This window comes from Ambystoma mexicanum, chromosome 13 (assembly GCF_040938575.1).
Source record: "Ambystoma mexicanum isolate Mex_15411 chromosome 13, UKY_AmexF1_1, whole genome shotgun sequence".
Lineage (NCBI taxonomy): Eukaryota > Metazoa > Chordata > Amphibia > Caudata > Ambystomatidae > Ambystoma > Ambystoma mexicanum.
This window is the reverse complement of record NC_090938.1, coordinates 650,652,150-650,679,433: the sequence shown is the minus strand read 5'-3', so window position 1 is coordinate 650,679,433 and position 27,284 is coordinate 650,652,150. Positions and strand designations below refer to the sequence as shown.

The 27,284-nt window shown below is 43.9% G+C and overlaps 1 protein-coding gene across 4 annotated transcripts in view; it reads right to left on the bottom strand.

The window, feature by feature from the left end:
- Positions 1 to 2,247: 2,247 nt before the first annotated feature.
- The window catches only part of SKAP1 (src kinase associated phosphoprotein 1), a 2,196,308-nt gene continuing 2,171,271 nt past the window's right edge, over positions 2,248 to 27,284 (bottom strand). For all 4 annotated transcript variants that reach the window (XM_069634617.1, XM_069634618.1, XM_069634620.1 and 1 more), the window contains 2 exons: positions 11,294 to 11,402; positions 2,248 to 2,565 (listed from right to left, as the gene is read on the bottom strand). In XM_069634617.1, the coding sequence (XP_069490718.1) occupies positions 11,301 to 11,402 (102 nt within the window). In that variant the 3' untranslated portion in view covers positions 2,248 to 2,565; positions 11,294 to 11,300. The remainder of the gene's footprint in view (positions 2,566 to 11,293; positions 11,403 to 27,284) is intronic.

Genomic DNA, 27,284 nt, shown 5'->3' with positions numbered 1-27,284 from the left:
GGATATTTCAGCTTTCTTTCCCAAGGAACAGACACGAAGTATAATAAAGTTACATGTTTGCGCATGGAGATCTTCGGTAGACTGGTGTCTGTCTAGGCCCCTGGATCTCTTAGCCTCTGTGGTGGGGGTAGACATAGTCCTTGGATAAAGGCCCTTTCCCGTTCTTAAAGAGCAGAAAATATTTAAGGTCCACCATTTTTGCCCGACATAACATGGTTAATGGTTTACCCCTGGGACAGCATCCTTTAGTGTGCAGATTGGTGAAAGGTATTGGTTTTAAATATCCTCCTTCCGATAATCTGTTGTGTGGGACATCAATCTGCTGCTCTCACTGTTCAGGAAATGGCAGGATAGTGGTGACTAATCTTTTCAAGCTCTTTCAGTCAAACTGGTTCCACGGTTATGTCCGATTTCTTTCCCTCGGATTTCAGATGCTAGGGCTTCGGACATAGGAGGGAGATCTTTTCTTCCATAAGGAATTTGGCTTTCAAATTTTGCACGGGACCGCAAGGAATAGCAGGTTTGTAGAATGTCCTGCTTTCTCCGAGTTTTCCTTTTGGTGTATGGTACGATGCCTGGAATCATATGAACAAAGACCCAGGATCTGAGGGGTTCGGCAAGGCAACTTTTAATTTCATCACATACATCTCATTGACCAGGCTCTTCCCCTACGTTGGCTAGATGGGTGTGTTGGATTATGCAGCAAGCATGTGCCGATAAATATTTTTTGAGAGCTCACAATACAAGGGGATTTTACAGGCGTTTGTTTTTTCGATTGATTTTTTGCCCACAAAAATCCATTGAAAAAACGAATTGAAATGTATTTTTTTTAATTTTGGGGGGTTTCCCCCAAACCCTCACTTTACTATGTAGTTAACCCAACCACACTCCTTGTTTACCCTTCCCCACCCTCCATATACATTTCAATGTTTTTTTCCGATGGATTTTTTTGGGCAAAAAATCCTTCAAAAAAATGACCGTCGGCAAAAGGACAGTATACTGGGAGCTATGGCCTCAAAGGCCGGCTTATGGATGACTGCTCGCTTAGCGCATATTCTGAGATGCACAAACTAGTCGTCTGAACCACTTTTTATTGAACGTTGATTTCTAATGCTTCAGTTGCGGTTCTGTCCCAGCTTTGTTTATTGTTTGTTTATTGTGCACATGTTAGGTGTTTATACAGCAAGTAAATTGTGTTTCAAAGCGCCCATAGGCCATCAGGGAGGGAACATGGGATAGAAAACAATACACTGGAGGATAAAGACGAACTTAATAGGCCTTGCGAGCATTCAGAGCGTGCAAGTGCAGGGAAAGGAGAGGGGAAGAGAAGAGGGAGAGTGGGGGGGTGGCTGCAGTGCCTGTGCTCATGAGTGAGCAGCAGGTATGAGTGCTACAGTGACGACGGCCAGCAAGTGCCAATGCAAGTGCTGTGCAGAGGCTGAAGGCGATTGGCTGTGGGAGGCCAGGACCCAAGAGGACATATAAGGGCCCTGGTCACGAATCTCAGCAACTGTGGGCTTAGCAGAGGAGGGAAGAAGGGAAGGAGAAGGTGAAAAGCAAAGTCTTGAGGAGCTTCCGTAATTTGTGGAGGTCTGACTCAAGACGATCTTGAGCCGGCTTTAAACAACCAAACACTTGGATTTAAATATCGGTGGGACTCACCCAGACTGTTACATTATGCCATTTCAGCCGCAGTCTTTAGAAGAGGCGGCCCATCCTAAGAATCCACCAGCCAGCACGACCCGACGGAAACGAGGAAAGGGTATGATGATGAACTGCTCTCGCTGGATCAAGAAAAGAGGATGTGGCAACAGATGAAGCTGGATTATATGTGAATCTGGGACGAGATGGCTGAACCCTGTGGACTATGTTAAGGATTATGGGACTGGTAGTCTAATGATAGATAAAATGTGAAGATTTCTGTGCCTTTTATAAAATATAAAAGTTCCATCATATTTGCTAGTAAATCTAGCAAATATGATGGAACTTTTATATTCATAGTTTCATGGTTTTAGGTGCAACCTGGCCCATTAGACCGCCAACTAGAATTGCTTTATTGTGGTAACGACTTTGCATGCAAACAATTACCCCATGATTGCAGAACATTATGGAGCCTAGACTAGATCCCAGCCTAAACGATTCCTGTGTGGTTTGGGGCAGCCCGAGGCTGGCATGCATTTCATTAATTTACTTTAATCGACAATCCATACAACTTTACTCCAAATTTACAATACTCTAAGAAAGGACTCACAGATTAAGATTTATTGTGCATTTTAAGATTTAGTTGTCTCTTGATCGCCTATAAATTTGCAGAATAACAGACACACGTCGGATGTGCACAACATTGTGAGGTTTCCATGCCCCACAGACGGGTGGGTGCGCGACAAGAGTCCCGGTGAGGGTGCTTGAATCAGTAGGGGTGTCTAGTAGAGAAGAGGTTTTCAGTGATATTGAGGAGGGGGTCCAGGCAGGGTCTAGGCCTGTCATCCTGCATGGCACACAGGCCTATCGGCAGGCAGCAGAGCATGGCTTCAGACGATGACACGAGCGACGGCATCATGAAGGCTGCAAAAGAGGAAAAGAAGCGTTTCAATATCAATGACACAAAAACACCACATGTTCTGTGATAGGAACATGCAGCTGAACATGCAAAGCGACATATAATCTCACTTTACAAATTATCTGCCATCACTGTGAAATAGGCCCTGGTGAGATCAGACGAATTTGGCTTGTTTTAGGGGGCAGCCATTACTCAAAGAGGTCAACAGGGAATGCATACTGTGAGGACATTTTACAGCTTCAGAAACACGAAGATGGCCTCAATGGGTTAATGCACTCGCTATAGAGACCGATGTGTAAACTGCATGCAATGAGTGGGCATCCTGGGTGGGACTGGCTCCTCCTTCCATCTTTTTCTGGTGTCATTGAGTTTGGCAGTAATAACACCCCTAAAAACATTGGAATACCATGAGGTGGGAGGGGGCTTATGATGCTATAATTATTTGTGTACTTATAGCTTAATGAAGGGACCTAGGTTGCCCTGAAAGCTTGCAAAACACAACACATGTGATCTTTGGCGTGTAATAAACGTGGGACATGCCAGATATATTAATCTGGCCTCCTTATCAGCATTGCCAATTCACGAAGGCTAACAAGCAGTGATAAAATACAATTTCAATGTGTCAGGATAACGACCACCAATTAAAGAATATCCTCCTCTCCTCCTGATGAGCCACATAATGTGGTGAAACATGTCCCAAGGATCTGTTAAATCCAATAAAGAGAGTAACAAGTGGCTTAAGGTATTACCCAATGTACTCCTTTATTTTTGATCATTATGTGTTTTTGACCTAATTATTGCTGTACGTTTTCACCTTCTTCCCTTTTGACCTACTTACCTGAACACGAGGAGCAGGGGTTGCAGGGGCATCCCCCGCATCCTTAACACCGGAGGCAGGGGACAAAAGAATTGCCTGGGCCCATGTCTTCAATGAACGGTCAAAACGGGGCCCTGAGCAGTTTTACTGCGGGCAGTCTGCCCGCAACCACAGATCTGCAAAATCTAATGAGGAGAGTAATCAGGATCTTCTCAATTCAATGAGGAATAAGGATTTCAGAAACTCTTTTTTGCACAGCACAATTTGCCAATACAAGGAATGTGAATTTGAGAAATCACTGCACAATATAATTTGCCATTATTAATTGCAAGGAACTTCGTAGGTTCTCAAGGAACTCCAAAGGACCATTGTGAATGGTGTCAGGTGAGCATTGCAAGGACATTTCAATAGGACCTTTTGAATCAAGACCATCAGTCATTTCTATCAAGAGATGTATTCAAAAAGAAGGCACAACTAGCCGACCAAAAAATAGATATGGTTTTGATAAATTAAAAAAATTGTGTTGAATAGAATTTCTTCTATTATTTGCACAGCAGCTCTTGAACATCGTTTTTTTTAAACCCACACGTGTTAGCCTTTAAAAGATTAGATTTTTTTGGTATCTTTTTAGGAAACAAACCAGCTGCAGACGTTTTAAATAGAGATTCAGCTCCCTATGGGTGGTATATTCCAAAAGCATTAGCTTAGTCTTTCTGGCGAGGACGGTATCGCCTTGACTGTGACTATAATCTTCTGTTAATACATTGCCTGGATCCCCAAGGCTTCAAGCACGGGCTATTAAAGGTGTTATCAGAGGGGAGATGCCTGCACCCCACCACCGCTACCTACCCTGGAACAGGCATCTGCAGCCATTTGCATCGACATAAAGGCTTCTCAGCGGTAGGTAGGGAGGGAGAGAGCGGGTTGCGCTACTCAGTGACAGATGTGATCGCAGGCAGCTTCCACCTGCTCACACATACATGTGCAGTCCTCCTTCACAGCCCCTGTGTTTTCAGCATTGGCTCCTCTGTTGGCAGCCCTGCCTCGTCACTCCCCAGGGGCATAGACCCCAAGTAGAAAGGTTCTGGACCATCGCGGAGGGCGGCAAGTGGCAGGACAGCGCAATACAGGGTTATGGGTGAAAATCAACCATTTAAAATATTCAATAGTGAAGATGTTAAGTCTCAAATCCTAAAAAGCTCTCTTTTGGATTAAAGAAATCTAAACTTGAAAATTAAAAATCAGATGGAATCCAAATAATCTCAAATTAACTGGAAAGTGCATGATTAGTTAAAATCACCAAAACCCTTTCTAAATTGCACAATAAATTCCTATATATTTTTTTAATATATGTGCGCCATTGAAAACTGTCTCTTTTGGGTTTAGGAACGCATGTATAAAAATAAATGAGTGCCCTACATGACAGAGAATTTTCTGGATCTTAAGACTTGCATTTTGTTAATTTGCATTCCCGCAATGCTGTGCTCATGTGGCTCTGAAGTGGAGGTGAATGTCCGGCGATGGGTGGCGCCTTGGCGTGTGTGACTCGGCTCAAGTGCCTTATTCTACTGCTATGCTTTTTTGGGGTGGCTGAGGGGTGCATTCTGCTTCCATGCTCTAGTCACCTCACAGCTGAGTGGTGTTCTCCAAACGTTTCCTTGTCTCATGCAATCTACAGGGCGGCAGTCCGAGTACTGTATCGATTGATGCCAGAACCTTAGTCTTCTCAGGTAGCCAAGAACCAACTCTCCCCCCAATCCCTAGTAGCTCATCGTCGATGGAAGGGCATTTCCCGGACTGCGGCGCGGCTCCTCAGTGGGACATGAGTCACCCTGGTGTTGCTCCTCCGAAGCCCAGAGCTCTGACGTAATGTGCTTTCCTCGGTGTGTGATGGGTGCCCTCTGGTTCCCAGCTCTATTTACCTCACACCCCAGTGACGTTCTCATGCAAACACTTTCCGGCCTCACACATTCATCACAGAGGCAATTAATGACTACAAGGTCAACACCATTTCCATAGGTTTTAGGAATTCCGTTCACTGTAGCCATCCCAGGCTGCCAGAAACTAGCTCTCCCCCACTCCTTAGTTCAACTTCAATGTGTGTGTGGGGTGGTGATCTGGGGGGGGGGGTGGAAGGACTATCCAGCAGTATGACACTCTTCAGTGCGTCAGTGCCCTCCTACAATCCCCCCCACTCTGGAGAGCAAAGGTTATATTACTTTTGGTTGGGTGAAGGGTGCGAGGGGAGAGAGACATACAAAGAGACAAAGAAAGCAATAGCGAGACAGACAGGGAAATATGGAAAGTGCAGAGACAGAGAGTGACACACAGAGATGGATGCAGAGGGATAGAGACAGAGCGAGAGAGTCGAGGACGAAAGACACAGGCAACACGTAAGAGAGAGAGATGCAGAGAAACACTGAGAAACAAGAGCAACATAGAGCACCAAAAACAAGATTCTTTTATTCAGAACATTCCCCAGTTGAAAGCTTGGCATATGTTATGACAGCTACAGCTAGTATTTAACTAAATTATATTATCACTTAAATAACTAGCTGCTTATTTGATTTTTTCTAAAAATGTGAATTTAATATTTTTACATTGAAAAGGTTGATTTTTTTCAACATGTTACTGTTCAACCTCTGATGATTAAACGTTTATATGATTATTGTTCAACCGTCTGATGATTAAACGTTTATATGTATATAATGAGTAGTTACTATTGATCCAGTGACCATTGACAGGCCACTAAGGGGCTCAGAATGTTCACTGCAATCCCACAGTGGGATTTGGGAGCCTACCCCTTCTTCCTCCATGGAATAAATATAATTTCTAGTGATCTAGTATTTTTCTTTTTTTTAATCATGAGGGGGACTCCACTAGACACAAGAAACCATGTTTCCGGTGTGGATGAGCTTTGCAATCAATATATTGAAATTCCAGCACGAGTCCCTCTTGGGATGGCCTCCCTAGCTACCTATGCTAAAAAATAAAAATAAAATCACTCTTCAAATAGAATGTTTGCTTTTTGTAGCGCAAGGCCCACCCAGACCTCTTATATTGTTTTTCTGTTTCTAGAAACCATGCCAATCCCGGCAGGGGCAAACCTAGACTCAGCTAAAGTGTTTGGCTTGTTTTATGACCCCCCCCAGTGGGAATGGGAGAATAGCTCAGTGGCAACGCACTACCCTTGGAAGCAAGATGACGCAGAGCAACAAAGGTTCGATCCCTGCATCCGTGCTTAGAAACCCTGGGGTATTAAGCGCGTTATAAATAGACAGTTCTAATCATAATGGTGATTTGCAGTGTCAAGTAGGCGTCTTCTTGTTGGTCGTTTTTTTGGCATACCACTGCAAAAGTTTGGTTCATCTGCAAACTTCGAATTATCCGAAATGCTGGTGATTCAGGGATTGTAAAACCTTTTCAGGCTGCCGTAGTTGTAACCTAGGCAAAACGATGTGGCAGCCGTGCACAATGAATAGATAGGCAGAGTAAACAGCTACCCTTTCGTAAACAACTAAAGATCATACAATTTAATTAATTCTCCTGCGCCCCCCACACCCCTGCCTTTAGGTTGTCCTGTGCTTATGTTGGTCTTGTGTGTCTTTGTCGCACCCTGATGCCTGTCGGGTTTTCGGCACTTAAACAAATAAATTATAAGAGTAATATGCACAACACCAAGAATTGCCAGTTGCAACACCATCTACTTCTATATACACATTACATAAAATTGAATAAAGCGAAGAGAGCGGAATTACAAATCATTCACCTACCGAAAACTGTAACTTAACAGATATATTCTCTCAACTGCAACATTTTGAGCAAAGACCAGAAATTGATTTTTGAAAACGATTACATTTTCGCCCACCACACACGAGGACCACAGATGACGTACTATATGCTTAAAATGTATTACGTTGCATAAGGAATTAATGGACTAAGTGCTTCAAGAGGAGTGAATTGTTTTTATGAACTTTGCACAGCCAAATGTTATGTTTTAGCCTTGAAAAAGCCCAGTGGACGAAACTTGCCATACCACATTTTGTAAAGAAAGTAAAAGTTGATTTACTTTGATAGCTGGAGCAAAGAGCCTCTAATGGAAAAAAGTGGCGGTGGTGTATAGCTCCAAGTGCTACTTCCTCCAGCCAGAAAGCTACTATTGTTGGGACAACCAGGCACCAGTCAAGGGTACATGTGAGTGGATGGAGCACCCCCCCCCCTATTACTTTTAGTGACTCAGCCGAGGGAGCAAGGGACGGTGCCCCAGTAAATTGCGAGCTTCGTGTGAAGCCTTGGCATCTACAGTCACCGATTACTTTGGGGTGCATTTGTTATATGCACGTCTGCTTTTGGCCATGGTCTGCGGCGAAAATGAAAAAGATTGTGAGATGGGTAGCGGGAGGTTTTTTTTTTTACACGTCTTTAATAATCCAATGGAGTGTTATTGTTTCCATCATGAGTGAAGGGAAGAACAAGTCTTCTCAAAGACAAGCCCGTGCTCCCACAATCCCTTATGGTTCTCAAGACATAGCTGCATTAAAGAAAATGAAAACTGAATACAAAGAAACTGGTCATCGTGGTTTAATACATATGTTTGCTTTTTCTGTTGTCAACTGTAGATTTAATCTCATCGTGGGTCAGGGCTAAAATCGAGGTTACACGTGGGTGGACAGAGTCCTCGCACTTTTTTTCAGAGGGTGGACTCAGTCCCTCCAGCTAAAATGAGAAACTTGAAATGTCCTCTTTGAATTTATGAATTAAAGCCAACCTTGGGGACCAAACCACAGTTGTCAGGTTTGCAGGCTGGACACTTCACCACTGCACTATATAAACTAATAAAAAATGACAAAGAACTAAAGTTGAAATGTCTCATTTCAGTAGTGCAAGTTCCAGGGAAAACATCTGTATTGGTTCTTGGAGTTTAAAACATGCTCACATTTTAACGTTTTCAAAAACATTATTTGAAGAATATATCGTCTCTTGGTTTTGTGTGTGTGTTGCTTTCGTGAAAGACAAATGCCATTCGTCCTGTGCAACTTGGGTGGTTATGCAAAGCCAATTTAATGAAAGGTGCATATTTCATCTTGATATGCTAATTTCTGGTGAAGTCACATCCCACTGCGTTTGTTGATGAGTCCCCCCACTTTAATTTTTAGGACTTCACCCCTGTCGTGGGCAATAGCAAGCTGCCTACCTGTGTCAAATAACTACTAAAAGCAGGAGATTCCACAAGGGGCTCTGCTGGGGTTATGTTACAAATCTTTCACAATGCGACGCCAAATTGTCTGGAAATTGCTGCACTGTGTCCTCGTCTGGGGTATCCAGACCGTAGACTGCATAGAAAAGGAAAACGGAAGGGGTACGTACACAGGAGACAAAAAGTGGGATGCAAACAGATGTGCAGCAGGTTATAGGAAGAGCGATATAATTAGTGACGCCGAAGAAGAGAGTGTAGGTCAGGGTTGCAGAGACGAGGAGGGTGCAATTCTGAGGTATTTACATCGGGGCAGGTTCCGAGAGATAAATAGGTACTACTGCAACAAGTGTGGGGATTTATAGCCCACCAATGGATTTAATGTCTCCCCCAAAAACCACAGAATAGTCATTCCAGGATAGCCAGGAATAAACTCTGTGTGTGTGTGTGTGAGAAAGGGGAATACGGACGGACACAAACATGGCAAGTACAGAGGCACAGACTACATGTCCGTCTTTCTGAAGGCAGTGAAAGTCTAGCATCCTTGTGAGTGGGATGTTCTGATGATGTGAGTATATGTTTGGCTCTGGGGATGGTCAAGCTTTGAGGACCTCCACCAGGCTTCGGGGGTGTCACTGTTAGTGTGGATCTGCTGAAACAATGCAGAAGGGAAAAGGAGAGCAAAATTATTGCCAGGACACGAATGGCCACATTCTACACACAAAAAGAAGCTTATGGGGATCTGCAGGCACTTTAAAATCAGGGTGAGTTTTGAAATGTGGCTCGCCTGGAAGGAATTATCTTGACTGGGCTGAATGGTAGTTCTTAAGGCCTGCAGGGAGCTTTATGGAGATAGTTATATACAAAGTGTGGAAGGCTTGACATCTCTTGGGTTGAGACTGAGGTATTCTGGGATTTAATCTGCATAATGTAGTCTCGTCTACACTTCTCGACCCAGGCTGCAGTTACCCTGCCCTCTTAAAAAAGGACAGCGCAGGCATTCTAGGTTCACCAGGGGTTTAGACTCTTACAGGTTTATATTTGCATATCCAATTAAGTGATTGCGATGAGGGTATCAGGATAAATAAAGAAATATGAAAAAGAGCAGAACTGCCCTGAAACCCGAAACACGCATTGAATTAACAAGACCGAAATTGGGGAGAGAGAATTTAAAAAAACGAATAACTCAAGGATGAAATAGGGTTAGGTAACCACACATTGAGGGGAAGGTGGAATTCCAAGTCCAAGAGGGATGACTGCATAACACCCCCGTAATTGAAAAAGGTGTACATTAAAAAACCACAATTTCGTGTTGGTGTTTCTGGCAAAGATACATTTGTGAACAACACACAGAGATCCTCACAGACCAACATTGCAGTGCATGTCCCAAGAGCTTAACATGGCAGAGCATAACAGTGTAGCACACCCAACCTAAGAAAGCAGAGTATTTCAAAGCCATGCAGAGCATAGCAAAGAACCACATAGTAAAAACATGGCATAGCGTAGCATAAAAGGCAAATAAAGCAACAAAGTTTAACAGCACCACAGAGGTAGAATGTCCCAAATAAGATATTAGAGTGGGTGCTGGGAGGGGTACAGAGGACCAGGGATAGGCCCAGCATGGCATGGGAACCTATAACAGGACTACAAACACCAAAGTACCTTTAACTTTCTGTGACAAACCTGCTTTCATTCCCAGCACCCAAAGCACCAACCAGCCGTGCCAACTCTCAGTCTCTCTCTCACAGCCATGCCCACCACCTCCACCCCACCCCCATAATCCTCCAGACCCACCCCGTGCACATTAGAGGACTTCTCCACGGCATTTGGCTGGCCTGGAGTGCGCAGTTAACTATTTTAAAGAAGTGGGAGGGTTCAGACCATTCTGGAGGTGCCCCTTGCTCAGTTGAGTCCTAAAAAAAAGTGTGGGAAACTCACGTGTACAGTGACCTTAAACTGCAAGACATTTGCATGTTTCATTTTAAGATGTCTTTCCCAACTCAAGAAAGTCCATAGGACAAATAAGTATTTCCCAAGAGAACATGATTTCTTAAAACATTCCATGCTAAATAGGAAAGGTGTGCACCTTTTATATCTTAAAAGGTGTAGGAAAACGTGCCCCGAACGGCAGTCAATAGCAGTGCTCCACAATATTTAACACCGATCTGCTTAGAGATTCTTGTTGTCTCACCCTTATGTTTTGTATCTCTCAGCCACATAACCCGGGTTCGAATCCCGGGCACGGCGCTGTGTTTTCAAACGGAAGAAGCACTTTTTAATTATAAAAAATGAATACATTGCAAACACACAGGGGGTGACGGACGCTGTCCATCCACGTGTACCCTCGACTTGAGCCCCGTCTTGCTGTACGTCGTTTAGTTTTTCTTTTTAGCTCACAACACTTTACATTCTGTTACTTGCCGTCACATGTTTATAAAGGGCAAATACAAGTACAACAGGAATGCAAAATTACAAGAGCCGAACATCAATTGTGAGCGCTCTATGCACATTCATTATATTTATTTTATGAAAGTGTACATGAGCAAAATGTGATGCTAGGTTAAACACAGGGGTGTGTGGTGCGTGCGTGCGTGCGTGTTTGTGTGTTTTCATATTTTAACTAAAGGCCACCAGGTCAGGAGAGGCAGGTGACGGCATCCACCCCCCGCCCTGGTTTGTGGCAGTGACAGACATTTCAATTGGTTAGCGAGGCTCAACTTACATCTCCATCACGAGCCCTCCACTTCGTAGGCTCCCATCAGGTAGTCTCTGGGCACGATGCCAACCTCTCCGCGCAGCTCTCCGACCCACCAGCCGTGTGCGTTATACTCCTGAAAAACAAAAGCCGTCCCATGGACATTGCGCGCGTTAGTCTCTTGATGGAAATGGCGGCGGCGTCAGCTCGCCAAGCGCGCGCGCGCGCGCCTGAGGGGCCCTAAAACCAGTGTAGTGAGCACACATCTCCATCTAACGCTGCCTGCTTGCCGGGGGCTGGCGTCGCGCGGCTCCCGCGCGGCTCTTGGCGCTGGCGGGGGCACCTCGGCCTCTGTGCACGTATCGGGGTAATTTTCCTTCACGGTTCGTTTTCCAAACGAGTGCTCCTTTCAAGTCCCCCTGAAACTCCATTAGAGTGCTTAAAAGGCTGCGCTAGAGCGACCTCTCTAAATCAGTGTGAACGAGTAAAGAAAGAGAGAAACGGCACAGCAAACACTGGGGAAAAGAAACAAGAGGCGTGGGAAAGAGGGGCCTCGCAGCGAAAAACGGAAGCAGGAAAATGGCCTAACAGGTCAAAATTAAGACCTTACATTAGCTCTGTGTCCCAAAACAGGGCAACACAACCTGCAGAGCACTGGCACACAAACAGGATACATTTCAAGTCAAAAAGCAGCTCAGAGTCTAACAAACAGCAACACCAAAGCGACTTATTTGCCGTTAAACAAACAAGAGAACATTGTCGGTCACTATTCAACTAACAGATCAACAGTAAACCAACCAGCAGTGCAGCTAAAAGCAACAGGGCAAAATTAACCAAGTGCGCTTGGAATGTAATAAGCATCAACATTGCACCCACCCATTGGCACTATAGTCGTAACAGACAAACGCAACCAACTCAAACAACCAGCAGCTGGTTGTGCCACAATCAGCAAAACAAACCACAAATTCTTCCTGCATAACATCTTGCACCTCGCTGTTTAACCAACACGTTAATATTCATCCCAACCGGCAGTGCACACTGTCCCGCAACGTGATCAAAATAAAAACAACACAACTAACAGCTCACTTACAACCAACAAGGTCAAAAGCTACACAATCCTTCATATTCAACACAAGCAGCCACTTCCGTCCAATAAAAAGGACACAAAAGTCAACCCAAACAGATACTCACTGCCCAACTCACTGGCCAATAAACAGGAACAACTTAACCCAACCAGCAGGTCGCTGTCTGAAAAAGAGGAAACAGCTGTATTATCTCATTCTATAGCACGCAAGGTAAACTGAACCCGGGCAGCAACTGTGTTGAGCAGAGAAATTTCAAACAACCAGTCCAGGTGCCCACAATCCAACTAAACGTGCACATCCGAGACACCTAACATCTTGCTTCTCAACAAACATGTAAAAATGCCATCAAACAAGTGCAGCTCACTGTCCACCAAACTGGAGAAAGATCAACCCAATTACCAATGGTCAAAAAAACAGGACAAAAGCCAACCGAATAAGCAACTTACTGTCCATTAAAAAGAACAAACTTAACACAACCAGTAGCTCACTGTCCAACAAATAGGACAAACACAATCCAACAGGCACTGCCCTCTGTAACAGAGACCAAACGTAATCCAAATAGCAGTTTGCTGACCAACAAACAGGGCGAACACAGCCCAATGAGCAATTTATCATCCACTAAACAAGATGTATCTATAGAATAGGGAGCACCAGTACATCAATCGGCATACAGCAGCTCTGCTACTTTAAATGTTCCACAAAGGCAAACTATCACTCTCCGAATTATGAGGCCGCACTGCCTGTAACATTACATGAAGGCCCAATTACTTACCAGTAATCTTCATTACTCGAAGTCAAATTCTTCTTAGTCACAGTCCCTATTTGGTCTCCCGGGTGAGGGCACACCTCAGAGGAAAGACTGACGAGGAAGACAAACTTGGAGGAAAAAGAGAAAACTCTCATGCCCATGGGCATGGCTATATATTAAAGTGTTTCAGGTTATACATGTACCCTACTCCGCTATCCCAGGAGCTTTAACACAAAACCTCTCCCCCCCCCCCATTTTCTAGAAATACACATGCAGTCGAACACAAATCCTACACACACCTCTGTGCAGACATCAGAACACATCACACCACTATCCAGGACCAAACCTCCATGTGTGTACCCCGATGAAGATATTAACCATTGCAGGGGTGGCTCGTTCATAATGGGCGAGGGGGCCGCTGACCCGCCAGACCCCCCGCTCATCCTGGAGGAGCCACATCAGCCCAGTGGAAACACTGAGTGCTCCCTCAGCTGTTGAAGCAGAGGGCGCACTCCTGGGCTGGCTTATTTTATTTCATTTATTTTATGGTTGAAAGCACAGACCTATCTCACAAACAGCAGAGCGCTGTACAGAGTGTGGGTTATCAGCATTTGGAGTAGGCATATTTTATTAGCAGCACAGTACTGTAAATTGAGGTCTTTGCGTCGGTATGTGCCTCCATTGGGATTAGTCCTTGGTCAGGTGAAAAAGCCACGTTTTGAGAGGTTTGGGAAATTGGAGATTTGAGGGGGCATTTCCAGGCCACTGGGATTGAGTTACGGAAGGTGGGTGGTGACAAGTAAAGGATTGTTTGCAGGACCTCTATTTGTGGATGAGTAGTGGTTCAAGCCATTGGTCGACCAATTGCGCGAGTGGCGGTTGCTAACAGATATGTGGGGGCTAACCCAGAGGTAGGCTGGTGTGCTACTTGTGACTGCTTTGAAGATGATACAGGCTGTCTTGAACAGGATCCTGGCCTGGAAAGGAAGCCAATGTAGTTTGCGTAGGATGGGGGTGATCGGTCACATTTCTGTGGACCCATAATAAGACGTGCTGCAGTGTGGTGGACTGCTTTTAGGGGAGACAAGTGAGCAGCTGGTAGTCTCATCAGGAGGGCATTTCCCCCTCGATGTGCAAGACCATAAGGGCCTGCACTACGGTCCGGTAGTCCTAAGGCATGATATGAAGGGTTTGATTTGGCAAAGGGTGGAGATTTGGAGTCAGGCTGTTTAGGACTTCTTGGCTATGTGTTTCTGGAAGGACACAGGCTGCTGTTAATTCTGAAACCTGAAGATAGTTTCCCTTTGACAGTTTAGTCCCCCAGCGTGCATGTCCAATGCACCATGCAAAGCCAGGGTGTTCTGCTTCCTCAGCCTTGAATGACCCATTGTGGATGCATGCTGGGGAACTGCATGTTTATATGTCCGTGGAGGTGCTCCTGCGCCTCCTTGCACATCCAAGCAGATTGGGATGGTGCATCAGAAGTGTTCTGGTGCAGGAACCAGGAAACACTCTTTGCTTCCTGGTTCTTGTTGCGTCGGAGCCAGATGGCTTTCATCGGAGGTGGTGGGAGTGGAGCAGTGTCCAGCCTGGGGCTGCATGCAGGTAAGAATCCATCTTTGTATGAATTATGATTATATAATGAATGAGTGTATGATGTATGGGTGTGTGAAGGTTGTGTGTGAATGAGCAACTGAATGTCGTGTCAATGTCTGTGTGCATGTGTATTTGTGCTTGGACGGGAGCTGATTTTGGCGGGAGGAGGGTGGCAACAACATTTTCACTGGCCATCCATCATAGATGTTGTTGATTAAAAAAGAAAGAACAGTAGGCTTTATCACATGGCTATACTGGCATTTTGGGCCAGCCAGTCTAGCCATTTCTTACTGTGACATGACTTTTTTGGCATATTTGATAAAGCAAGCATGATAACTCTTATTACGTGGCTAGACTGGCATTCTGGTGCAGTCCCTCTAGCCATTTCCTACTTTTGCATGCCATTTTTACTGGGCATCTCTGATAAACCAAGCATAAATGGCTACACTAGCATTTTGGTGAAGCCAGTCTAGCTACTACTTATTTTTGCATGGTATTTTATTCTGGGCATCAACATAAAGCAAACATGGTAAGTGTCGTTATGTGTCTAGACTGGCCTACATTGTGCAGCCAGACCAGACATGGTTTCTTATTGTAGAAATATCAAGAATATCTCCTATAGCACACCTGTTGTTAGCAATTAATGTACTTTCTCTTAATATTAATTCAAAAAGTCCAAAATAATTAGGGGTGCATGGGGAAGTAAATCCATCCCTGACACATTGGATGTAAATGAAACAAGGTAAAGAATAGTATCTTTAAGATAGAATTGATACTAAAGTCCCCATGCACACCTGTAGTACTGGTATTAGTCAATAACGAAGTTAATTCAATAAAGTAAAAGGTATCAATCTAGTGCATACAATTCAGAAAAACAAATAAAATAGACAGCCATAGACAGCCACATTTTTTCTGTAGAGTCTTGTCATATTCTGTGCTGTGCAATGATCACTCAACGAAAATTCAATACATGTATTCCATCCTTTTAAAAAGAAATTACTCAACTTGTTTCAGGATTGTAGTCCCTTCCTTGAGCGAAAGTGTTTTGTTGTTCTGACTGTATGATATATTATTCACAGTTAGATATCTATAGTATCTTATCATTTATGTAGCATAACACATTCATTCTTAATACAGATTAATGTTTATGTTGAATAATATTTCAAATTCTCATACATTTAATAGATAACTGCTGGAATTCTCAGTGTCATGTGCAGGATGCTCAATTCACACCCCCTCCGTAACCAGAGAAGCCGAATGGAGTATGACCCTCCCCCCGTGGTTGGCTTGGCTTCCTCATTCTGGGTAACAGGTAACCAATAAGCAGCCAATGGAGGAAGAGGGTTAGGAAGAGGTTGTGGATAGGTGTGGGGGTTTTAGGAAAACGAGAAAGAGGGTTAGGTTACATGATTGGGTATGCAAGGGGAACACAGGGTAAACAATCTACATAGTAGGATACCCCAGAAGGGTACTGAAACACTCCGACTCTGCACCACAAGCCTGACTCCTAAGCCTGCACCTATTACCTCCTTCCTGTACATACAAGCAATGAGTTCCACACACAAGAGCAATGATGGTGATGATGCAACACACATGAAGTACATGAAATGACCCACACAAAGAATGCACATGCCCTGCCATAGTACATAACATGTAACATGACGCAATGAAAATGTAGACATAGGGCGTCCCTTTCTTGGTTCTGTGGGACTGCAAACCAAAACACCTGTTAAACATGTGCTAACGCTCTATTTTGTCACAGTGTAAATTTGTCTGGTGCTCAATCCAACTTCCCAACAACTAGTCTGCACTAACAGGGGTGAAATTGCTCTGGGCTGCAAGACTGCATGTTCTAAGCAGAGTGGACGAATGTGGTAGTTTATTCCAGTACAACGAAAAGTTTTGATGGCTGTATGCAATATAGTTTCACTTATCTGGGGCGGCAAGACCGCATGTTCTAAGCACCGCGGCCTAATGTGGTTGTTTATACTAGTACAAAAAAGCTTTCATGGTTGTATTCAATATGATTTCACTTATCTGAGACTCAAGGAGCCACCTGCAGCTTCCTGGAGCGTTTCCAAACCAGCGTTGAGAAATGCCAGCGTTCGATCTCATCCCAGCGTGGTCAAATGTGGATGCCGTGATGGCTCCCCTGCGTTCTTCTCCTCTCCTTATACCACCGGGGAAATGTACTTCTGCTCCCTGGCTTTCCGTGTCCTCCTCGCCTGCACTCGCATCTTGCCCGTGCCAAACCAACATTCGCCAGCAATTAGGCACTGGCAGGGGCGTTGCTGGGGGGGGGTAAGGGGGCTATAGCCCCTGATCTTTTGGTTGTAGCCCCGGATAGAATCTCAGGAGCTACAGCCAAAAGACTAGCTAGCACCGAGTCTCAACAGTTCCAACACAACTAGCATCTCCCCTGGGCACTGGCGGCACGTGCGCAAGGCACGTTGCCACCAGGCAACCTTGGGAAATGTAGTTTTTCCAGCGTTTTTGGCCATAGATGCCCCCATAACGCCCTAGGGGTCTGTAAATCCTCACATTCAGGATCCGTTTATGTGGATTCACGATTGTTTAATCTTGCCTCTCTGTCCAAGTGGGTAAATCCTATTCAAAGGATCTCTGTGAGAAAAATATAAAGTATAATGTAGTTCCGTAATATTAACCGAATTAGGTTCCAATGTATAGCTTATGGGTATCTCTGTTCACACTTAAGAGAATGTGATGTACCTCTTAATGCTGTAGAATGTTCGCCATATGGTTGAAAAGTCCAAAGTTAATATATGTAGAATAAAAGTCTATTAGTTAAGCAAAAGGAACTGTGTGCCCTTTTCTAATCGTTTAAATGTAGATATATCTGGTTTGATTGCAGTGAACTCGCAAAGGCAATCATGCTAATCCGCATAATGTGGAATGGCGAAACATTATGCCAAAGAACAAACAAAATGGCATCTCTTTAAAGAAACGTCATTACGTACATATAAAACGCAATGATCTAACCAAGTATACGTAGATCCACTTAGTTCTTTTGATTTTCACCATTAACATCTATAGAAAATGTCCGCAGGCCGAGCATATGAAGATATTTACCTGATCTACATATACGCGATGACGTCACTGCATTTTATATGTACATAATGATATTTATTTAAAAAGACGCAATTTTGTTACAATTCTTTGCCATAACGTTTCGCCATTCCACTTTATGCTGATTTCACCTTGCGGTGAGTTCACCACAATCAAACCAGATAGATCTACATTTAAAGGGTTAGAAAAAGGCACACAGTACCTTTTGCTCAACTAAAAGACTTTTATCCTCCATATAGTTTCCTTTGAACTTTTCATCTGAATGGCGAACGTTCTACAGAATGAAGAGGTACATGACATTCTCTTTTATGTCTGAAGCTATACGTTATAACCTGATTGGGTTAACATTAGGGAACGACATTATACTTTATATTTTTCTCAAAGAGATATTTTGAATAGGATTTAACAACTTGGACAAAGAGGCATGATTAAACAATCGTGAATCCACATAAACAGATCCTGAGAATTCCATTAGGTATCTTTTAAATATATGAGAAGTTGAAGTAATATTCAATATTATCATTACTCTGTATTAAGAATTAATGTTGTATGCTACACAAATGATGAGATACTACAGATATCTAACTGTGAATAATATATTATCCAGAGAGAACAAAAAAAAGATTTTCTCCTGAGGAAGGGAATACATTCCGAAACACGTTGAGCAGAATTTATTGAAACGGATGACATACATTTACTGTATTTTCGTCGAGTGATCATTACACAGCACAGAATATGACAAAACTCTACAGAAAAGATTTGACTGTCTATTTTATAATTTTTTGTATTGTATGCTATCAACTTTATGTTTAAGTATTTGAGTGCATTTAAGTTTTTATCATTGAATCACTGGATTGATACATTTATTTTATTGAATTAACTTAAAGTTATTGACTGATAACAGTACTACAGGTGTGCAGGGGACTGGAGTATCCAATCTCTTAAGGATACTACTCTTTACCCATGTGTTCTTATTGTTGTATGCTATTTTTAAAGCCAAGGCCAACATGACTATGTTCTTACCTAGGGATACTTCAATATATTGGCAGGGCCAGAGTGGACATTTTTTCTTATAGGGTAATTACTGGCATTATACGCAAAGCAAACAGGAGTATGTTCTTCTAGAGGTATACTGGCATATATTGGTGCAGCCAGCATGGAAATGTGTGGTCAAAACTAGCATGAAAATGTTTTTTTATAGTGGCATTTATTGTGGGCAAAGGCATCATGAAAAAGCATTGAAAAATGCTCCTGTGCACTTTTAACTTGCATCTATTGCATTTTTGGATTGGAGTGATCCTATAAACCCAATTACACATTCTTACTTTTTACCCAAATTTTCACAGAAAGTGTGCTTTTTTAATATCGCATCTATATTTTATATATTTTAAAGGTTTATATTTGTGCTACGATATATATGTATCGGTGTTTTTAAGAAAGATGTATGAAACGTTGCTTTTAACTGTAAAACACTAAATAAATAAAAAATTCAAAGAAAGTGTGCACTATTTTAACCCATTAATCAAAAACATTTCTTGTTGAGGAACACCCTGAACACACCTTGATTGGTTCAGGCTCCCTCGCTAGGTTCTGAAATATTTGTGGGAAGTATTTGTGTCCCGCCACTGACCATTGCCACATTCTCTTGACTTCAAGGAATGTAAGACTTGGATGCTTTTACATTATCCCATGAAGGCTTTGACTGAATACTGTTATTCTTGGGGTCTTCAAAGTTGTGCATTGTGCAACAGCACCAGTAACCCATGGGTACTCCGTTTGAAGGTGCGCCACATAGCACACAATGGTGGATGTAGGCACGAAGGTTGCAGGCCTCCAACCCTGCATTTAAAAGGGGACTGCCGTTGCGGCCCCACCCCTTAAAGGGAAACCAGCCAAACAGCACCAAAAGTGATGCATTGTGAAGAGGACTTCAGAGTGAAGGCAGTGGTCTTTGGCGATTGCTGCCTGCACACCTGTTGGCAGATTGCTGCGGACGCACCAGTCCTGCATGGGCCACTTACGCTTTGCCAATGCTAAGTGCTTACCCTGGACAGATGGACGGTTACCCCTAAATGCTTTGTGACCGCATGTGAAACCACCGATACATTTTAGTCTAAGCGCAAGGAAGGAGGGAAGTTCACCTTTCCCCTAGTCTACCCTGTAACTCCTAAGAAGTTACAAAGTGTGAACTTTGCAATGGAAATTGTGCATCCAAATGTCCATTTAGAAGCTCTTATCAGCCTGGCTCTTTCAGTGCGTAGAGCCGGCCGCGTGGAGTAGCACTGGCTTTGCACGTGCAACATGCTTCCCTGCATCTGCTCCCTGTTTTTTCTTAATCTATTCTTTTCTGGCTTGTGTGCTTTAAATAAGGATGATGTGTTGATAAAAATGAAGACAAATACAAATTGGCAACACCCATTTTAAAGAATGCTTACATTTTTTTGGAAGGAAAGTGTGATTTTGAACTTTCGGACACGATTTATTGAATGAAACATCAATTGACCTTGATATCTGACTGGCCGAATATTTGAGGAACTGTTCACTACCGTACTAATAGGCCCTTTGGCGCACGCCTACACGGGGAGTATTGAGGAAGCAAACCTCAACACAGGACCTCAGGGCACCTACACACATTTATGAGAGTGAAAAAGCTGTGCTTTGAATATGGGAGATGTATTAAGACAGCAATACAACACAGGGCTTGAGAGGAAGGGTATGAGGGGATTTTAATGAATTAAATTACAGCGAATGCTGTAATAATGCAAATGTTAAACTGAAAAAAAACATTGAATTAAAAAAAATGTATATGGGGTGGGGCAAGGGGTTAAAACGGGTGGGGAGGGGATTGGGGTGAATTTAAAACCATAGTCCAACAGCGGATTTGGGGGAGGAACCCCCAAAATACCATTAAAATTAAAAAAAATCGATATTTTTTGTTATAACATTTTCGTTAGTACAGAATTCTGTGTAATTTAATTTGTTTAAATCACATGTAACCGAGAGAAAGCTGTGCTTGGAGTTTGGGAGATGTATAGAAACAGCAAAACCCAATACAGGGGTGCACACAAATTATACAACGCCCTCCTGCAAATCTCTCGTCAGAGACAGAGCTGCGCTCAAAGTGGGGGTAATATATGGAGACAGGAAAACTCAGCACTAATCAGCACAATGGCATCAGCACGCGCTGCGACCATAATGGCGGACAAGCCACGCCTGGAAGATGCACAGGGACAGCAAAACGAAACCAGCACTGGTCTTCATGTTGCGTGCACAGTATCTTCTCCCAAGTCGCCCACCCCCCACGGTGCCTGCCATCACCCTAGCAGGGCTTGGTTTTGATGCTGGCACACCGCAAAGAGTGGCTGTGTTTGGCTTTGCCCGCATCTACAGATTTCAATTTGCACCGTGTTTGGACACATCTCTAGTAAAAATACCTTTTTTTTCACAGTCCACGCTGCTCCGCTTTCGTACGCAGCAATCTGTGCATGGCCTTATAGCTACCAACAAAATCCTTTTTTTGTTTTTTAAAAACAGTAATTATTTATGCAGTAACTATTCTTTGCATGTGCGCCCCTTTTGTTGCTGCACGTAGAGGCAGTGCCGTACTGCGCCCTGGAGCATTGTAAGTCAGCGGGGCTTCAGGAAAGAGTTCGCACACACGACGCGCGGCAGTTTGGGCACGGGGAAGCCTTTCTTGGATCATTGTGATCCAGCGATGCTATCTATCATCGACTGCAATGGCTGACCAGAATGATGGCGCAGAAGCAGGTGCTGTGATGATGGTTCTCAGTGCCCCCAAGCAACAGTTTGGGCTTTTGTGTAGCTATGGGTTAGGATTAGCCAGGCACTAAAACAAAGGTACTTCTTCGCCATAAAATCGCAACAGCAGGAAAATGAAAATGAAGTGATTACTGCATGGGATTTCAGTACCTGCAAATGCCTATCTAAAATCTCAAACCAAAACTGTTGGTTATGCCTTTAGGACGTCAGTTCAAGGGGCATATAGAAAATCAGGTGGCTGAAGGTACACTTGGTTAAGACTTTAGTATTACATCATTAGCCATTTACAGATGCTATTAAGCCATTAACACTCTGTATACTGCTTCAAAAAACACTGGCAGCTACACCATGATGCTACTACTTAACAGAGCCAGCTCAAAAAGGTTCCAGTGAATGTGATTTGAGCAGGGAGAGGCAAGGAGTGGGTGGGAAGGGCCACAGGTATTAGCATGGCCATGTGCAGTCAATGGGTGGGTAAATAACCAAACAACACCGACACGCTGCGTGCCCTTCCTCACATCATCTCCCCCTACCAGCACTCCATTGGAATAGTTTCAGCTTATAGCCCAAACTAAAAATGAAGACAAGATTCTAGGATAAGCATCAACATATTGCTGTCTGATGAACATATGGACAGGGGACAATGTGGGACACTTCTGCTGGCCAGTGGCAACGGGCCACCTCCATGTCCCAGGCATTAATCCCCATTTGCTTGTGGTGTGGGCGCACCATTTACAGAGAAAAACGAAACTCATGTGCAATTAAAAGCAGGAAAAAGGGGCGAAGCGCACATCTCTACAAAAATGGTGTAATGCACTGTGCCACCATTAAAGTCGGGGCCTGGATGCCCACTAGCCAGAGTCTCTGCAAGCACACCCCTAACATTGAGTGGACCTCATTATGAGGTTGGCGGTAACCCGCAGGTGTGACTGGCGGGTTGCCGCCAACCCCGTAACACCGAATCCGGCACCTGACTTCCCAGTGCCACCAGGACATTACAAGTCCCGGCAGCACGGGAAGTCAGGCACAGATTTTATAAGGCTCCATTCTCATAGGGTCCCATAGGACTCTATGGGAGTGGGGAGACGGAAGCACTGGCACCGCTGCTAATGCTGCCTCCATAACGACTCAGCCTACCAGGGCCGTTGCACCCGGCAGGGTCAAACCTGCCAGGTGTAGTAGTGACAGAAACACTCTTTTACATTTTAAGAGTGATCACCCTAGACACCTGAGGGAAAACGTGCCATTATCTTAGGATCAGAAGAAATTGTACAGATATACGGGACTTCTATGAACATGCTCCTGATTTGGACCACAGGCTATCAGAAAGACGTTACCCTCATCATGTGATTTCTAAGTCATGCAAAAGAGCTAGGTTTTTTAATAGAGATGCCCTCCTTACTGAAAAAGAAGACAAACAAAGGGCAACCCAGAACAACCTGTGTAATTACACATGGACACATAAGTCCCAAATTCGAAAATCCATAACTAAACATTGGTCACTTACCAGATTGAGCTTACCCAATGAACCGGTACCTAGGTTCGCGTACAAACAAGCAAAAAAATCTAAGAGACCAACAGGTACACTCAAGATTCACCAATCCAGCCCCGAGACTGGAACTGTGGAATCTAAGGACAACAGTTGGGCACTTTCCGTGTGGAGACAGCACTTCTTGCAAATTCACAAAAAAGATAAAGGAATTCATGATCAATGATCGACTATGGAGCCTCAGGAGCCTCACCAACTGCAAAACCAAAAACGCTATATACGTGATTGAATGCCCATGTGGCCTAAGATATGTGGGTCAGACTTTGAGACGAATCCATATAGGAATATGTGAACATCGATCGAGAATAAGATGTAAGAACATGAGTGCACCACTCGTAAATCACTTGATTTAAGCCAAACACACAGCTGATGACATACTGTGGTGGGTGGTAGACACAGTTGTAACTTCAACCAACCTTGCAATGAGCTTGTTACAAAAAGAAGCCCAATGGATCTATAGATTAGATTCTTTTCATCATGGCCTCAATGAAGAATTTCTTTGCCCAACGTGAGGCACATATTTGGGATCTCTTTCCAACCTTGGATGAGGAGGATGTAGACCACACAACAATGCGAGAACCCAGAGTCTTGCTCCGCCTTTCTACCAGGCAGGGCTCTGAGAACTCCCTGCCCCTTCAGGTGCGGGACTGTTATCTCATTCCAACTTCATTTACCGCAGAATTACCACGGCGGTACACAAGAGATCGTGGATCCTTCCCATCAGAATATTGACCAATTCTATCCACCTCGACCTGGCACCAACCAGGGACTGTTTAAACCCTGTGGTTTTTCTGCTCGCACATCGTGATCCGTGGTTTCTCAATCCAGGGGTTCCCCTTTCTGTCCTAGTAACGGCATACCCAATGCTGTTTATTTTGTACACATCAAGCCACTTGTGCATCTTTCACTTACGTGCCAATGCTCTCATGCAACATGTGTTTCAGTTTCTGCACTGTTAGCTACTTGTGCATCTCCTACCCACAACGCCCGTGCTCCCTCCATTTCTTTTACTTTCACTGCCTTGGTAACCATGGGAACGCAGTATCTAAATGTCTCCGTCCCTGGTCTAATGGTTACTCCCCATTCCGAGCATACCACTTTTCCGGAGTTACCCCGTACTTTCCTTTCCCTTGTTCTTTATTTTCTTATTTCATGCACAGCACACTCAGGCATGTTAATTTCTTAGCGCCGTTCCAATAAATAGGCCGGCGAAACTCGTGCCCGTCTCTACACACGAGCTCCTTGCCTGACAACACCCCCACCTGCATTCATGGTATCGACTGCCCCGTGGCACCATGGGATATACCAAGACGCATTTCCATGACTACAAGACGCCTCCATTCGGCGACCTGATACAGACACCAGATCGAGTGGCTCCTCCGTGATCACTGACCGAAGGACTTTGCAATAAGCTCCCAAATCAGTAAATTTGCCGTGCGCGAAAAAACAAAAAACCAGACAGACTTCTCACACATCCACTTTTTCTAGCGTAACCTCTATACTTGCCTTTTGTTTTTGTGTATGTCCATAGGCTAGTTTCTGCACCGTGTTTTACATCACGCACAGTAATCCTGTTCATGTGAAAACCGTGAAGAATTTTCCTCCACTTTTCCGGCCTGAAAATATCACTCGGTGTCCAAACTAACTCCCATTCTCGAGGAGAGCACACAACACAGTGGAAGGTATGGCTCGTTCTCCGTTCGGTTTCTCCACTTCTTCCCCTCCCCTCTATCTGCTTCTTCTGCCCTAGCGCTCTTTAACTTTGCTAGCCGGTTATTTTATGTTCACCAACACACTTGGTGCTAATCAGGAATTATTTTTTCACCTGTTGTCTCTGTTTTCTTCCCCTCTCTGCCCTCCTCTCCTTCCTCTCCTCCCTCCATCACTGTGCATTGTGCCCAACAGACTTCAAGATAAGATTCTCTCCTCTTGAAGTGTACACCAAAAACGGTCAGAATTACTCCCCAGACTGGTGTATATAAAGAAAATAACCCCATCCACCTGGAAGCCCCAGCTACAAGGAATCTCTCCTTAAGGTACCAAGGTCCTAATTTTTGAATTACCAGCACACCATTTGTCCCCCAACTTTGAGGTTCTTGTTTCAAAATACTAAGCACTTCTACCCCTTTTGGCTGATACACATATTCTCTTTCTGCTCTTTCAGTCCCATGACCCTGGACTTTTGATCGAAGTACTTTAATTGCAAGACTCAACTTCGTATCCCCAAGAGGACAGCCTGTCACCAGCAACCAAAAGGTCCCTTAGTCTGCATACCCCTGTTTAACACACAGGGTAAGTAAGCAGTACTATTTCCCTCAAAAAATGTTCTTGGTAAGATAATCTTGTATATGCTTGAAAACACTATATTGACAATTATATAAATCTGCCTCCTTTTTGTTTTCAGGACTCCTTTTCGGTCCGTCTTGCCCTGAGGAAGGCTCTGAATCCATGCCCACTATAATGGCAACAGCCGAAACGTGTCTTCAGTACTCATCCATTTGAATATTTAGATCTGCAGCACTGATACAAATTATTTTGCTTAAAAACTGGCACGTTGGCAGATCACAAAACATGATCATGCAATGATCATGACACACAACTAGAGAACCCTCTAGGAATAGATATTTTTACTAAAGTTTATGACTAGCTATCGAGTCCACTTTAGAGTAACAATTGGATTTGTTCTAGTATTATTTTAACTGTATTTGTTCTCATTGATTATTTGTCTGTTTTTTTTGGTATTTATTGCTGAATGTAACAACTTCATTGAATTGGTTTTTCATGTCCCAAAAATGTACTTCTTCTCTGTTTGAACGATTCATTATTAAGATTTGTTTTTTCTGCTTTTTGAATATTTTGTCTTATCATTAAGAAATGGTCAAACGTTTTTTCAGACATATCTTTGGTATTTCTTACCTGTGACTCTGCATATGAGCACAGAACATTTTTTGTTAAAGAAAAGTAAAATAAGGACAGTAACTTTCTGACTGACCACAGTGTGGACCGCTCTTTTTGTATGTTTTATGTTATATATTGCCCTGAATCCACACTGACACTTCAGGGGCTACCCTACCTTTTTGTGTAACAGGTGTAGTGGTCCCAGCAGGCAGACTCGTAGTGTGGCGGTCAAGAAACAAGGGTGCCGGTAAGCTTACTGGTACCCTTGTTTCCAGGCCGCACTACTTGTAATGAGGCCCGGTGTCTTTCCTGAGTTTCTGCCAGCCCACTCTTCTGTGTGTGTCCTATCCTAAATCCCACCTTGCACACTGCGGTCAGTTCTGATGGCGAGACGGGAAGATGCAGAGGCCTCTCTGGAATCCATGAAGCAATACCCTCCAGACTTTGAAAGGAAAGGTCCCGCAACCTGTGGAACAGCATGGTGGGACCTAATCCCCCTATGCGGGAGTGCTACTAAACACACTCCTTCTGGAATAAAGATGGCTTGGAATTCAGGCAGTGCAAGAGAGGAAAGAACAAATTACCAGGGGGTTCCTAACTCCATGTTTATTTTGGTCATAGGGAGGATAAGGATCTTACGTCTAACCTGTAGAGCCTCTAGAATTTGGGTCACCGAGTTCAAGGCTGTTAGCTCGTAGTTTGGGGCGATTTTCAGAATCCTAGTATCTTGAGTCTGAATCACTAAATACCCAAGGATATCCGAAGAACCGGTCCTCGTGGAGTGAACAGAAACTAAGGTTCATATACGCTGGAGACTGTTGCAAGAACGCCAAGCTCCTAATGTCGTGCCCCTTTATGGGAACTGTGTTGGAGAAATCCTGTCAGGACAGCAGGGTAGTACATACCGGAGCTGATTAGAGGAAAGGGCCTGGTGAGCATGGCAGTGCACTACTTGCCAACCAGGATTTGAGTAATGGACTTTAGCTAGAGAACCCTGTGGGTTCCGCGTTCATTGGAAATGTTCATCTCTGTAATGCGGGTCACGGAACGATCCGATATGCCAAGGGCTACAATATGCCCCTTTATACAAATCAGGAAACCTAGCCTATACTTGCGGGGCAGGGGTTCCTAGAAAATGCTTAGTGTGAATGTCTCCTCTGAAATTCCTGCTAGTGATCAGTGTGAGTGTCCTACCCCAAGTCCCTGCTTGCACACTTCTCAGCGTGTGTTGTATCCTAGGTCCCTCCTTGCACACTTCTCGGTATGAATGTCTCC